General features: G+C 45.2%; 1 protein-coding gene across 1 annotated transcript; it reads right to left on the bottom strand.

Moving 5' to 3' along the window:
- Positions 1 to 3565: 3565 nt before the first annotated feature.
- LOC118253373 (guanylin-like) lies at positions 3566 to 7551 on the bottom strand. The gene is made up of 3 exons (XM_035557657.1): positions 7477 to 7551; positions 4410 to 4599; positions 3566 to 3633 (listed from the first exon to the last, which is right to left on the bottom strand). The coding sequence occupies exons 1-3, from the start codon at positions 7549 to 7551 to the stop codon at positions 3566 to 3568; spliced, it is 333 nt and encodes a 110-aa protein (XP_035413550.1).
- Between the last annotated feature and the right edge of the window lie 7837 nt (positions 7552 to 15388).

Raw genomic sequence — 15388 nt, 5'->3', positions numbered from 1 at the left:
ATCAGCTGAATCTCTGGCTTAGCCTCAAGCGGTCAAACAGTCCCTTCAGAATCTTCCTGTGGGAAGATTTATGGGCCCATTTGAGTATTAATTTCCATACCTACCTGATGTGTGTAGGGCTAGCTTGCATCCAGCACCCTAAAGTCTTTCCAAAGCAGATACACTTTGGGACATGACAAAAAGTATGCCTCCTTACCAGTGTGGATCCTCCAGGCAGTGTGCTTGTTCCTGTGTAGCCCTCACCAGAAAACAAGTGAACTTGATCCTGATCCTAGACCTGGCACATGCTAGATGCCTGGGTTACCTGGGTGCAATGACATCTGGACTGTCATGAGCTCAGTAACTTTTATAACATCGCAAATAGCAGGCAGAAAAAGAAGGAAACATGCAGCCCATAAAAGATCGCAGGTGGCAGTCCTGAATTCTCCGAAGAGAATGATGCATTATAAAGTTTAGTCTATCTTGCCTCTTAGGAAAACACAGGACTATTCACCAGAAACAAAGGAGAACTTGCATAGATGTTTCTGACTCACTGTAACAGGCAGGATCTGCTACATCTCATGCAATTCTCTTCTGAAGTCTTTAATACAGCCAAAGTAAATAACTGGATGAAGAACACAAACTACCTTCTGATAAGGAAATGATAGGAATGTACATGACAAGAGCAAGTCCTGCCCCTGGGAAGGAACAACCGCACGTATCAGTACGGGCTGGGGGATGACCTGCTGGAGAGGAGCTCTGCGGAGAGGGACCTGGGGGTCCTGGTGGACGACAGGTTGGCCAGCAGTGTGCTCTGGTGGCCAAGAAGGCCAACAGGATCCTGGCAGGCATTAAAAAGAGTGTGGCCAACAGGTCAAGGGAGGTGATCCTCCCCCTCTACTCTGCCCTGGTCAGGCCTCACCTGGAGTCCTGTGTCCAGTTCTGGGCTCCCCGGCACAAAAAAGACAGGGATCTCCTGGAAAGAGGCCAGCGGAGGGCCACAAAGATGGTACGGGGCCTGGAGCATCTCCCCTGTGAGGAGAGGCTGAGAGGCCTGGGTCTGTTCAGCCTGGAGAAAAGAAGACTGAGGGGAGATCTTATCAATGTTTATAAATACCTGAAGTGTGGGAGACAGAGGGATTTGGCCAACCTCTTTTCAGTGGTCTGTGGGGACAGGACAAGGGGCAATGGCCACAAAATGGAGCCCAGGAAGTTCCGCACCAACATGCGAAAGAAATTCTTCACGGTGAGGGTGACGGAGCACTGGGACAGGCTGCCCAGGGAGGTTGTGGGCAGTTTATCACAATGCAGTTTATCACCACCTGCTGACCAATGCCTAGCTTGTCACCAAGTAGCAGCTGCCTCCTTCACCCTAGCCAATTCCCCTAGTTTTATTGTATATCATGAAGTCATAAGGCATGGAATATCCCTTTGGTCAGTTTAGGGTCAGCTTTCCTGGTTCTGTCCCCTTCAGGCTTCTTGTGCACGCCCAGCATGTGCCCAGCATTGTGCCCAGCTGGCAGGGCAGTATGAGGAACTGAAAAGTCCTTGGCTTAGTGTAAGCACTGCTCTGCAACAACTAAAACATTGGTTTGTTATCAGCATTATTCTCATCCTAAATCCAAACCGCAGCACCATCCCAGCTACTAGGAAGAAAATTAACTCTATCCTAGCTGAAACCAGGACTATATGTCAAGACAATACTACACAGAAGCCATCATACACTAGGCCATTATCAGGCTGCGGTACTTCTGTTGAAGGCAGGCCTACAAGAGATTCAAGGTCTGAGAGTCACTTGGAGAATGTATACAAAGGTCCCCAGTCCAGTCCTCTAGCCCAGTGTGAACCCAGATATTATCAGCCAGGCTATCTTGGTTCTATTCTTTTGGCCAATGAGGAGTCTTCATTGCAAAATGAAGAACCTGTCCTCTCAGCTCAGCTGATGTGCTGAGACTTGGTGATTTGTCAGGTTAGTTTTAACAGAAAATGAGAAGTCACCTTTCTATATCCAAAAAAGTTACTTTAGGATTCAGAAGTCAGGAAATCCCAAAGGCTCCAATTTCAAGACAGCAGAAAGACTCCTAGAAGATTCTCTCCTCAGCATTAGCTCTTGGATTTATTATTAGTATTAGTATTAGTATTATTTTGTCCTGGAGTAGTCAGTAGTCAAGTAGGCCCCATTCCTGGAGGTGTTCAAGGTCAGGTTGTATGGGGCCTTGGCCAACCTGATCTAGTGGATGGTATCCCTGCCTATGGTGGGGGAGTTGGAACTAGATGGTCTTTAAGTACCCTTCCAACCCAACCCATTCTATGATTCTATGATAATTGTATAACTTTACAGCATTGACATTCCTCTGAGAACCTGCTGGCTAAATTGACTTAACAATTAATATTAAGAAGGAATAATTTAAAAACTCTGAAGTAGTCTTATGTTACTATGATCCATATAAAGAACACAAATGGAATAGCAAATTGTTTTAACTTCAGGACAATGTTAACAACATATCTTTTACTCTAGTGGAGATCCAGACATGAAAGACCTTATACAAGAGATGAGGAAGTAGGCAGACTACCAAAGAAGAAAAAATAAATAAATAAATAAATAAAAATAAAAACACCCAAAAACCCCACAAAATTGTCACGAGCTTTTATTTCATGTACAGTAGCATATAAACATGGGCAGACCCTTTCTTCACAATATTGCCACCAAAAACACAAACACCACACAACAAAACAAAATGACAAAAACATAAATCCCATCAAGTCAATATTTTTCTTTCATAGTGCTGCCAACATTGCAGTTTGGACTTCCTGTCTCCTAAATAGAGCTTAACGAACAGGAAAATCCATTGAAAGAAGGGAACTTCTATACAACTATGAGGAAAACGTTATTAGCTATAGTGTTTGTCCACTTCTATTCCATAAATTGGCAATAAACTATTAGTACAAGTAACAGATGGAGAATTTTCTGGGTGTGAAAGTGTAGCTGAACACTTATAACTTGTCCCCAATTTGCATGCTACAGTTCTGTTACAAACATACACATACCACATGCAGACCTAGAGGCACTTATCCAACCAATTGGATAGTATGTGCTGGAAAAGATTATAAACCTTGGCCACTAGGTGTATGTGTGTAGGGGAAGGCAGGTCACAGGTAGATTTAGACATTAAAAGGGCTAGAGAAGACTACTCAGTTTGACCCATCATGTTCCAATCCAGATAAAATAGTGGAAGCCAAAACAATGAACCCAGGAAATTTTCACTCCAGTCAAGCGTGACACAGCTCATGTAGACAGAGGCACAGCTCAGGGAGAGCAGTCAGCTCAAGAAAGGGCACCACTCAGTGTGAGCCGATGGTTCCTCAGCATCTCAGATAAGGCTTTGTCTTCTTGTTGCCAAAACTGCCCTGTTGGTGTTATCTGATCTAACTACTTCAAGATTCCCCCTAGCATGTCTACATGAGGCAATAGTTTCAGTTTGACTACAGTGGAGATGAAGACTAAATATTGATTTTTGAGGGTATGTGATCTTGCAACACAAATGCACAAACTTGGCACATCTTCTTCAGATTGCTTCATCCTTTTTCAAAAGCAACCAGAGCAGGCAGCATTGGCACAGATTTCACACAAATCAGCTTCTCTGACAGCTGTGCCTGTTAGAGAGAAAATAGAGTGTTTCAGTGGGATAGCAAAGCAATACATTGGAGAGCAAAGCCACACATCAAGTGGCTGAGAGATTCCTTTCTGTTGCTGTTCCATGAGTTTCGATGTCATTGAAGTTATTGTTGGCATAAGAAAAAAATAGTTCTTGAGAAAATCTTGCTTAAAAAATGAGATCAAACTTTAAATCACCAGGAGAACAATGGTAACGTGGAAACAAGAGAACAGCAGAACATCTTGTGGGAGGCTGGTGAGGATGCTATCTTTTTCCTCTAAAGTGGCTTGTAGAATCACAGCTTTAGTTATATTGGTAGCATTTCTTTGTAAGGTTTCCACTGTATTGGACAGTAAGTTAATAAAACATAATAAAATTATTTAATTTTTTTTTTTAAATGTAGCAGCTGGCTCAAGAATCACTACATGTGCCTTGGAAACACAAAATGCTGAAGACTAATTCGCCTCATCTACAGCTCACACCTCTTTTAGGGTACCCAGAAATAAACAGCTACTTGGAAGAAACTTTTGTGTTTTTTGTGTTTACAACAGTGTGATCTGCACAGACTACAATTAAGCACCATAGGAGTTTTCTGATGGGGATGGCTCTCAGTTTTGTATCCTTGCAGAAGGGGTAATCAAAAAGTAGCATGGACTTCCAGCTGCTTTAGAAGTGACACAACAGTAATTACGTTTCTTTGGCTGCTACAATTTCAATGTTTGAGGTTGAAAAATGTGATTAAAAAAAGGAAATCATGCAATATGAACTACATACTCAGCCTCTCGAAAATCATGGGTGCATCTTCTCTTTTACACACAGCTTGGAACTCCTCAGGAAGATCTTTTTCTTTGCATGGAGAATAGGTAGTCTTTGAAGCCACCATGCGAGGGTTAATGCTTCTGTTCTCATCCATGAGCTCCTTTAGCTTCTTCACAGATTCAAGGGAGAATTTCAAGTCGCCATCCTATGTAGACAGAATCAGAAAAAAAGAAAAAAAAAGAACAAAAAAAAAGGCATCAGGGAGTTAGTCCTTAGGCAAATGTATTCCATCTCAACTGAAGTCTGCTAAACTGTCAACTCTCTCCACAAACCTACACTACAGGGAAAAGGGAATGTTGGAACAAAGCTTAAAGAAATTTGGTGCTCAGTGAAAGTAAAGAGATCAGCTCTTCAATACATACACCCTTCAGAGCAGCAGTGAGACCTGGCTGGCTTGTCAGGGTTTTTGTTAAGCATCTCAGTGGATGGAGGCACAATTAATGCATTTCTCACTCTTGTGAGAGAGACCCACAAAAGCTAAGGTAGAAAGATATGGACTGAGAAACGTCAGCCTAGAAAAGAAATGATTGGGTAATATGTCATAGAGATTTACAAAATGATGAGCTGAATGCATGCGAATGGGGATTTATTTTGTTCACTCTTTCTTCTAATACATTAGTAGAGAACTTCAAGTCTTGGCTGTCATGTGGCATGCTCAAAACAGAGAAAATTCCTTCACATTTAACATTGTTAAGAGCTGAACCTCCTCATCACAAGATACTGTGGCAAGTTTCCATGAACTTAAAACTCGTCCATACAATTTATGGAACACAAATTACTGAGAAAAATGAAACGCGTCACTTCTGACTCAAAGATCATGCCAAAGCTTTGGGAGGCTCGAAGAGTAAGTATTACTCTTCAATAAGGAAGTATTACTCCATGTTTTAGACTGCTTGATCTTGTGCGTCTGTTAACGACCATTCCCTCACAGTTTCAAGAGAATCTCACTGTTGAGGTAATAAACTTAAATTGAACATGTTGCAATTGTTAAGTGCATAAAATCCGTATAAGTATGAAGAGAATCACAGTCTGGTCTAAAAGAGGAATATGCATTTTCAAATTGTTATTTAGCATTTGCTTTATTCATGTTTAATGAACAAGAAATAATCAGAAATATGATCAAGTGACACCTACATATTCAAAGAAATGAAGTTAATTGAGCCTGCTATGGCATAAGATCAAATATTGTTGTTTGCTTCATAGTCTCATTAGCTTGATGTTCAATTGTGTGAGAGTGGTGTTTTTTTAGGGGGAGGGAGGGGTGTCAGTTAAAGAATAATAAAAAAAACAACCAAGGACATGCATTTATTTAACAAATTAAACTCTTTTCTACTTCCAATTTATGATTTTTCTCAGAATAGTTTATCAGACTGGTTGCCTGTGCAAAGTTAACTATGTAGAACACAGCTCTAAATTCAGCTATCAGATGCAGACTCTAAAAGCACAAAACAGAGAACAAAAAAGAAAGGATTTCCATGAGAACAGCTCCAGGGAAAGCAGAAAGGGATGAAGTGAGCTTTATTCGATCCTTTCACACAGGATTTATCCTACTTATTATCACTGCTTAGTAAGAATGAACTTTTATGAGAGATAGACTTATGAGATACATTTATGTCCTGGTGACAAAACAAAACAAAACAAACAAACAAAAACGTCAACACCGTCTCAGAAGAGAAAAGTGTATCAGAGAGAGCTCAGTCTGAGCAGCATCTTCTCTCCAAGGTAACAGTGCATGCTGTTCTGTTGAACTAGAAGATTTTATCACAGAAATAGTCTAAGCCAGCGCTTTAGTTTGGTTTTTTTAGTTTTCTTGAATTTTTCTGGTTTTATTCCACAATTAGCTAGCCATCCTCTTCCAATTTTCATCATAGTAATTCAAGAGCTGTGCAAGAAACTGTCCAGGTAGTGATATTCAGCCTTTAAAAGCACTCCACAAAGTCCAATAAACTTTGCTTGTGGCTTGCAAACATTTTGTTAAATCAATGCTTTCTGTGACATACTATGGGAAAGGGAAGAAAAGTCTTGGAAAGGTTTTCAGAAAACAAGTACATAACCAACTTTGTGCACTGAGTTAGTCAGACATTAGGGAAATTAAGTAGTCCAACTGAAAAGAGTGCAACACACATGCACAGAACACTGAACATATATATTCATGTCTCATAAGAGGCAGAGAAAATATAAATGTAGTGATTAATGAGACAAGCATTTGAATTACAAAGAGGAGCTACAACTTCAGAGCTGAACTTTCTACATTTTTACCTCAACCAGAAACTGCTATTCTCATTTGGTTATTTTCTACAGTTCCAAGTGGAAATTTGATTTATTTCTTTTCATTAAGTTGGAGACTATTTTTTTCACTCCTTCAAAACCTACTGTGCACACATAAAGAGAATCAACCATTGTTTAAATAATACTAGCCCTTTTGTTACTCCAAGAATGTCATTTACAATGCAATCAAACTGCAATCTCCCAAACTGTTTCTAGGGATGAGTGCAGATAGATCTAACATACTCCCATGAACAGACAAGAGTGATGATACCTACCTACCTACTTCTATGTTGTGTGTAATATCAATCACAGGTGCAGTGTGTTTTAGAGTATTTTGTATTAGCCTCCTCTAATAGTTTATCTATCCATTACTATTCCTCCAAGCCTGCAGGTCATTTTCAGAAAGAACTACCTGCCTACAAGCAGGCAAGAAAAAACATTTTCTCCCCAGTTCATGCAACTTCACAACAAACGGGTTTATCTGCAAAAGAAAACTCTGGGAATACCCAGATAGGAATTTCCGAGCAGTGATATAGCTGGTGAAGCATGAGGTTAGAAATACCTGAAACATTTTACAGACAGAAAAACTGAGCAACAGGGACATGATGTCAGACAACAAGCCAGAGAAAAGAAAAAATTCAGCTCTATTAATTTAGTTCAACATTCCTGTTGTAGCCACAACTCTTCATAATATCAATATATCACTGAACTTGCAATACTAAGCAAAAAAAAAAAAAAAAAGCAGAAAACTCACCTGGACATAGACTCCCTGGGAGCTGTGTACCAGTGAAAGGAGTATAAGGACTGTAAAGGAAAGAAAGCCTTCCATAGCACCTGCAAAGTGTAGCCTCTCCTAACCTGAATATATTTTCTTTTCTCTTGCTTTGGTATTTCACTGTCCTTCCTTTGTGTCTCTCAGATTTGCTCTAGTTGTCAGAGCTCTATCTCCCCAGTGCAAAAAAAATAAGCTTTATAAAGCCTTTACACAGCACTGGCTTGGTAATCCATTAACCTAAACTCCTTATAGGCATACAATAAACCTTCAGTGGACTACCAGTTATCTACTCCTTGGCAGAGCAGGACAGTCACACCCAGACAAATACTGGTGTTTATGACTCTCTCCCACTTTCAGAAACTGGCCAAGACAGGCAGGAAAATCATTGCGGCCTACAGCACATAAATAGGAAAGTCTGGTCTTAGCTCTAACACAGCAACCAAACCTAAGTCTCCATATGGGGAATGTATGGGGAAAGATGATCTTGGAGGTCTTTTCCAACCTTAATGATTCTATGATTCTATGATTTGGAAGCAGGCAAATTAATAAACAATTAAAGAAATTGATCTCTTGCACTGATTAGCGGCCAGTCAGTTCTGAATTGATTGCTGAGCACGCAGTTCTTCTGGAGACTCCAATACTGAGAGGGGATCAATGCTCTGGAGCACATGAACGCAGGGTGTGCCTGAGTATCAGCAGATATACAGTGTCATCACCTAATTAAAACACGCACATTACAGGGATTGTCATTAAAGATAAAGGCTTCAATGCAACAAATCTATTTCTCTGTGACTTTCAATCTTATCCAGAAACATGGAAATAGTACATGGATATTTATTTTCTCTTATTCTCTAATAAGCAGACCTGGACTACTAATGAGAGCTTCTCAGTCCCCTTGGGCCCTGTTTTTACAGGTTTCTGGGGTGCCCTCCTACTGTCTCTCCCGATCTTTCCTTTAGGCTCCCTTTGGTTACAGGAAGGCCGCTCTAAGGTCTCCCCAGAGCCTTCTCTTCTCCATGCCAAACAACCTCGATGCTCTCTGTGAATATTGAGCAGTTTGGCTAGAGCACTTGCTGGTGAAGAGTGAGGCAAAAAAGTTGTTGAGTACCTCAGCCTTCTCCGTCTCAGTTGTAGACAGGCCTCCCATTTCACTCATCATGGAGGGTACAGTTTCTTTTATCTTCCTTTGTTGTCCTATGTAGTTAAAGAAACCCTTCTTGTTATTTTTTACATCTCTAGCCAAATTCACCTGCAGCTGTGCCTCAGCTTTCCTGATCCCCTCTCTGCTCTTCTGGGCCATGTCCCTTTAACATTATCAGGGGAACATCCCTGCTTCCACTGCCTATTCATTTTGGTTTTGTGTTTCAGCTTGGCTAAGAGCTCTTGACTTAGCCAAGCTAGTCTCCTGCCTCCCCTCTCCAACTTCTTGCATGTCAGAATCGAGAGCTCTTGTACCTTAAGAAAAATGTCATTAAATATCTCCCAGCTATCATTTGCTCTTTTATCTCTGAGGGCAGTTTCCCAAAGGATCCCACACACTCAAACCCTAAACAGCCAAACATTTACCTTTCTGGGTTTTATAGCTTTGACTATACTTTTTACCTGTCCTGTACTACCTGTTCTGTACTACTATGATCACTGCAGCCCAGGCTACCTCCAAGCTTGACCTCTCCAATATTCTCCTGCACTAGTGAGCTACAGGTACATCGATGCCTTTTCTCTAGCTGAGATGCCGGTATGGTTACACTGCCCTGCAGTAAGTTATGAACCTTTTGATGGGAATGGGGCATAAAGCCAGGAGCCAAGTAACGGTGCGATGTGTTTTGCTACATCGTACATCTTAATAGAAATAGGAAATAGAAACCTAGGTGCCATGCCAGGCATGAAGCCGTTGTCCCTGGTGGTGCCTGTGTGCAGGCAGGCTGGACTCTGCTCTGTGCAATCGAGAAACACCTAATGCAGGGTTCAGTAGGCCACGGGAAGTGGCAGTAATGCGAGCAGTGCTCTGGATAAGGAGGTGCAGCAAAGAAGGCTGGCTTGTGAAGGATCCTGGCATGGTGGTGCTCCCTGTGCAGAGGTTCACCCATGGACCAGTGTCCTCAACGTCAGGGTTAGGCCTTTTTACAGTCACTTCCCTCCTTGAAGATGGGAATAATATTTGCTTTTTTCCGGTCATCAGGGATTTCCCCATCATTGTGGATGTCAAGTTTGCTTAGCTGATCTCTGATCCGATCCTCTTTGACCAAGACAAAGACCTCCTTTCTCTGGACTTCCTCTCTTTGTCTCTTGGGTCTGAGATTCCTGAGGGCTGATCTTAGCAGTAAACACTGAAGCAAAAAAGGCATTCAGTAGCTCTGCCTTCTCCACATCCTTTGTCACCAGGGCACCTGCCCCATTCAGCAGCGGGCTGACATTTTCCCCAGTCTTCCTTTTCCTACTGATGTATTTGAAGCCTTTCTTGTTGTCCTTGATATCCCTTGCCAGATCCAATTCCAGCTGGGCCTTGGCCTTCCTTATCACATCCCTGCATACTCTGGCAGTGTCCCTATATTCCTCCCAAGTGGCCTGTCCCTTTTTCCACACGCTGTAAACTTCCTTCTGTCTGAGCTTCGCCAGGAGCTCCCTGCTGGCCCATGCAGGCCTCCTGCCCCCTTTGCTTGCCTTCTTGCTCATAGGGATGCACCAATCTTGAGCTTGGAGGAAGTGATTCTTGAATACTGACCAGCTGTTTTCGACCCTGCTTCCTTCTAGGGCATGTGTATGAATAGAAATGCTTCAGATGTCTTTCATTAAACTCAGCCCCTTGTGGGGCAGACTGAAGGGCCTCACTACCATGCAGTTCCTCAAAAATTGGCATGCAGTCCCATAGCTTACCACCAGTGGGCCTGCTTTTGTCCCTTTCCCCCTTCAAATCCAGTTTAAAGGCCTATCAATCAGCCTGATTGGAGCCATGTATTGATCAGCTCGGTTTGCCCTCGGCTGCCTCAAAGGGGCCATGGTGTCCCAACAGGTGAGAGGGCAAATACTGATCTAAAGAATTTCCTGCCCAGGGCACAGCACTCTCAACCCCACAAACCCCACAGATTGCAGGGTTACAACCACTGCCAAAGTTTTCTTCCCAAGTGTTTTCTCAGGCTGATCCGCTCTGTGTACAGAGGACGTGTCTGGTACAGCTGGCCAAATGCTGCTGCACAGTCACAGGTGCTGGGTTACTCACAGCCCAGCACTTCATGGGCATCACTGACCCATGGCAGAGTGGGTCATGAGCACAGACGTCAGTGGAAGAGCACCCAGCAGGCTCTGCTGGCAAATAGGTTGGCATCTAAAGAGAAAAAAGAAGTACATTGAGGAATGGGCAAGGTGACCCAGGCTTAGGAGATGTCTGAAGGATGATTAACTGAGGAACTGCTAATCACAAAGACCATTATATTGGCATATTGAATATGTGTGATCAGGATTCCACCCACACTCACATTCGTAACGTCATCAGTGGGTTCTGTGCACTGATGGTCCTGACTTTTGAATCCCTTGCAGGGGTAACTCCAGTATGCACACATCTCTCGGGTTCTGAGTTCCAGAAAATGCCATGTCTCCAGGGGGTCTAAGCCATTTCTGTGTGATGCTCTACCAAACTTTGGCTAGTCTAGTAATTCCACGGAAACACCAGAGCTGGAAATTATGCGATAACCTCTCAGGTTGGGGAGGGTACTTTCTACTCCCTGCTCTTCAGGAGCTTAGATCTATTTATACTTGCACTGTCAAACAAGTTGTCTTACGGAACGTTTACCTGCAGAACAAGTGCAGATTTGGTCTCACTTTTCATGAAACTGGCTGACTTTTTGGAATCCTTCTGGCCTCAGTGAAAACTGGCAGCAGCTCAGACATAAACGACAATCTCATTTAGAGCTTTAGTAGAGTGTAAATGTGTTTATGGAGTTGGCTCTAAATAATATTTTCGTGTTAAACTCTTTTATGATCAGGAATAACTTACAGGTCTCTATTGTGCTTCCTCCATAGTTCTTTATCTCGTTTGTTTTTTTTCTAAAGACTGATCACTTTTTAAATCTGATTGTTTTATATTTAAAAAAAAATGTCAAGGGCCTATGGCTAGGCTTAGCAAGCCATAATTAATACATAACTCAGAGCCCTGCCACAAGCCCTGCAAAAACTGAAAGACAGGGAGCCAAGAACCACATGAAGTTAAGAGCACGTGGCTGACATTTGCATGTAGTCTTCCAGAATGCGTGGCAGGCTCTAAACTACTTCAGGAGAGATGCCCTGAGCTTTCCCTGGTGTAGGATGGGTGCAATTTGCGAGAAGCCATGGTGCTCAACGCACCCCTAATGCTGCCAGACGAGCACGACGTGGCACGCCGCCAGGCTCCCAGAGCAGATTGCCAGCACAGGGAGGCAGGGCAGGCTCCAGGCGGGATGCAACACGTCCTCCACCACGGAGATGGTGTCCAAGACAAAGGGCTCTGAGCCCAGGCACACCAGTGGTGTGCTGTAGTATTATGGCTGAGCACAGTCACAGTGGGGTCTTTTAACATCATGGCTGTGCACAGTCACAGTATGGTATTGTAGCACCATGGCCAGGCATTGAATCGCCACAGGGCCTTGTAACATCAGTGCTCAAAAGAAAGTCACAACGGGGCCTTGTGACCGCATGGCACAGCACAGAATCACAGTAGGTAACATCATAGTGCTGCACAGTGTCACAGAAGGGCCTTGTGACATCAAGGCTTGGCAAAGAGTCATAGAGGATGATTAAAAAATCATAGCCTGACACAATGTAAAAGCTGGGCTTTGTGACCTCAGTTCCCAGCACAAATTCACAGTGGGATTTTGTAAAATCATGGAGTGGCAAAGAGTCACAGCCTTTGGATATGACGCCATGGCATAGAGTTGCATGACAGTGTTGTAATATCATGGCTGAAGACAACATCACAGTGGGTCGCTGTAACATCATGGTCATGCACAAAGTAGAGTATTGTAACATCATGGCCCAGCAGAAAGTCACAAAAGGGCCTTGAGACCTCACAGCAGGTTCTTGTAACATCACGGCCCATCACAGCAGGGCCTTGTAATGTCACGTCCTGGCACAGAGTCACAGCAGGGCCTTGTGACCTCCCAGAACAGCACAGAATTGAGCATTGTAACATCACGAATCAGTACGGTGCCACACGAGGGGCTTTCTGACCTCGTACCCTGGCACAGAGTCACAGTTTGGTGGCAGAGGACAGAGTCGCAGTGGGGCCTTGTAACATCACGGCCCAGTACAGCATCACAGGGTGGTACTGTGACACCACGACAAGGTGTAGAGTCACAGTGGGGCTTTGTAACATCAGTGCCTGCCACAGACCGACAGGAGGCCCAGCAAAGTGTCACAATGGGGTACTTACTGTAACATCATGCCTCTGAACAGCGTCTCAGCACGGCTTTGTCGTATCACGACCTGACACAGCCACAGCGGGGCGTTGTATCACCACGGATCTGCAGAGGATTGGCGCAGGGCCTTGTGAAGTAGCCACAGCTTCACAGTGGGGCTGTGTAACACTGTGAGCCAGAAGAGTCAAAGCAGAGCCTTTGGACATCGTGTCCTGGAAGAGAGTACGAGAATGGTGTTGTAATATCATGGTCCAGCATAGTGTCACAACAGGGCCTTGTGACTTCATGGCCCAGCACAGAGTCACGGTGGGGCACTGTATCATCACGGCTTTGCAAAGTGTCAGAGCAGAGCCTTCCGGCCTCATGGCCGAGCACAAAATCACTGTGGGGCATTGTAATATCATGGCCAAGGACCAAGTCACAGTGCAGATGTGTAACATCACGGCCATGCACAGAGTCACAGTGTGGTATTGTAACGTCATGGCCCAGCACAGCCTCACAGCAGGGCCTTTTGACATTACAACGCAGCAAAGAGTCCCACTGGAGCTTAGAAACATCAGTGCCTGGCACAGGGGCACAGGAGGGCCGTGTAATTTCATGGACCAGCACAGAGCCACAGCTGGGCGTTGTAATGTCATGGCTCATCTTTCTCTACTCAGTCCTGGTGAGTCCACACCTGGAGCATTGTGCCCAGTTCTGGGCTCCCCAGCACAAGAGGGACTCATTCAAAACCCTCCTGGACACGTCCCTGTATGACCTGATCTAGGTGTTCCTAAGGATTGGACTAGATGATCTTTCAAAGTCCCTTCCAATCCCTAACATTCTATGATTCTGTGATTCCCAGGGACCCTTCCTCTTATCTACTGGTCTCTGGAGGCCTCGCAGGGCTCTCTAGTGCACTCTCAGGCACACTGGAGGCCTCCAGTGGCCCTCCGCTCCTCTCTAGATCCTCCTCATTTCCACCAGGGCTACACACTGCCCTCTAGCTCCCTCTGGAAGCCTCCCAGTGACACCCAGTGTCCTCTAGGATGCCCTAGAGGCCTCCCAGTGCAGCCTCCAGTCCTGTATCAGATGCTCCAGCTTTGGATTGGCAGAGACCCTGGGGGAGCCATGGGCTGAGCATGGGCTGTACTCACAAACAGAGGTGAACCCCACTTTGTGTCTCCCCTGTCCCTTGCTCAGAGATGGTTTCCAGGCCAGAATCACCCATTCATCTCCTAGGAAAAGAAAGAAAAACTTGTTGGAAAAGGGATTAGAAAAGGAGATCTTGGTAAAGAGACATTTCTGTTCCTTCCCTGCATGTCTTCTGAATGAGGAGAAGGGACGGAGAAGCCAGTGGGTCATGCTGGGTCCTCTGACCTTTTGCCTCCCGCCTGCCAAAGGGCAAGCTGCCCAGGGTTTACCCAGGGTTGCCCCTGCAAAGACTGAGCCCAAAAAAACCCCGGAGTGGAGGGGCAAGACCCCTGGCTGTCTGAGCGAGGGTGCAGCCCTTTTTTCCCTTGGCATCCCTCCCTGGCTGCGCATGGCTAGAAAACCAGCCAGCAAGTCCTTTGCATGCCTCTGGCTGCTTTCTGAGAAGGCAACTGTGAGCTACTGAATGCAGGTTTTGTTGCTATTTATCTGGCTGTGCAAAATTCAGCTCTTATCAGCCGACACAGGGGATGGAACCTCGTGCTCGGCGTTGCCTGCTGGGCTTAGCTGCAGATTGCTGTCTACCTGCAAAGACAGCGTGGGGGGCTCCCACGTTAGCAGAAGCAGCGGCCAAGGGGAGGCAGAGCACGGTGCTGGCAGAGAGGGAAACTCTGGCTGCCACTTCCTGGAGTTTAGACCAGATCCCTGTTTCCACTAGGATTTTGTTTCATTTCATTATTTCATTTCATTTCATTATTTCATTTCATTTCATTTCATTTCATCTCCTCCTCTCCCCTCCAGCCCCACCTCCTCCGAATCAGCATTTCTGCATCCTTCTCTGTGCATACCAGTGCAGCAGGTAAAAGTCTGGCTGGCACCTGCACGCACACACGCTCACACACACACACCCCTGCACACCGGACGCACCTCTGTCAGGGGACGGACACCTCTGGGTGGCTTCCCACACTCCTGCGTGTGGCATCTTCCTCTCCATGGGCGATCTTGGCTGGGAGCATCCCTGTACCCGCCTGAGGGCTGCTCTGCCTCTCCTTGCTGCCTCCCGCCGCAGCAGCAGAGCTCGGGCACGGAGGAGCTCAGCGGGGCCCCACTGCCCCAGGGGACAGAGCTCCGCGGGTGGACAAGCACAGCTGGGAGGCAAGAGCTGAGCGTCGGCGGTCCAAAGCGTCCAGAGCATCCCGTGGTCCTCCTTATCCCCTGGTCCAGAGCATCTGGAGCATCACAGAGCGTCCTGACACCCAGAGCACCCTATGCATCTCCAGCATCCCAGCATCCGGAGCATCCCCAGCACCCAGCAGGGCTGCCCGGGGACCTCCCAGCGCACGGGGATTTGCAGGGATGAGGAAAAGCCTGGC

Source organism: Cygnus atratus, chromosome 21 (genome assembly GCF_013377495.2).
Source record: "Cygnus atratus isolate AKBS03 ecotype Queensland, Australia chromosome 21, CAtr_DNAZoo_HiC_assembly, whole genome shotgun sequence".
Lineage (NCBI taxonomy): Eukaryota > Metazoa > Chordata > Aves > Anseriformes > Anatidae > Cygnus > Cygnus atratus.
Note: the sequence above shows the minus strand (reverse complement) of the source record. Positions and strands in the feature narration are given on the sequence as shown.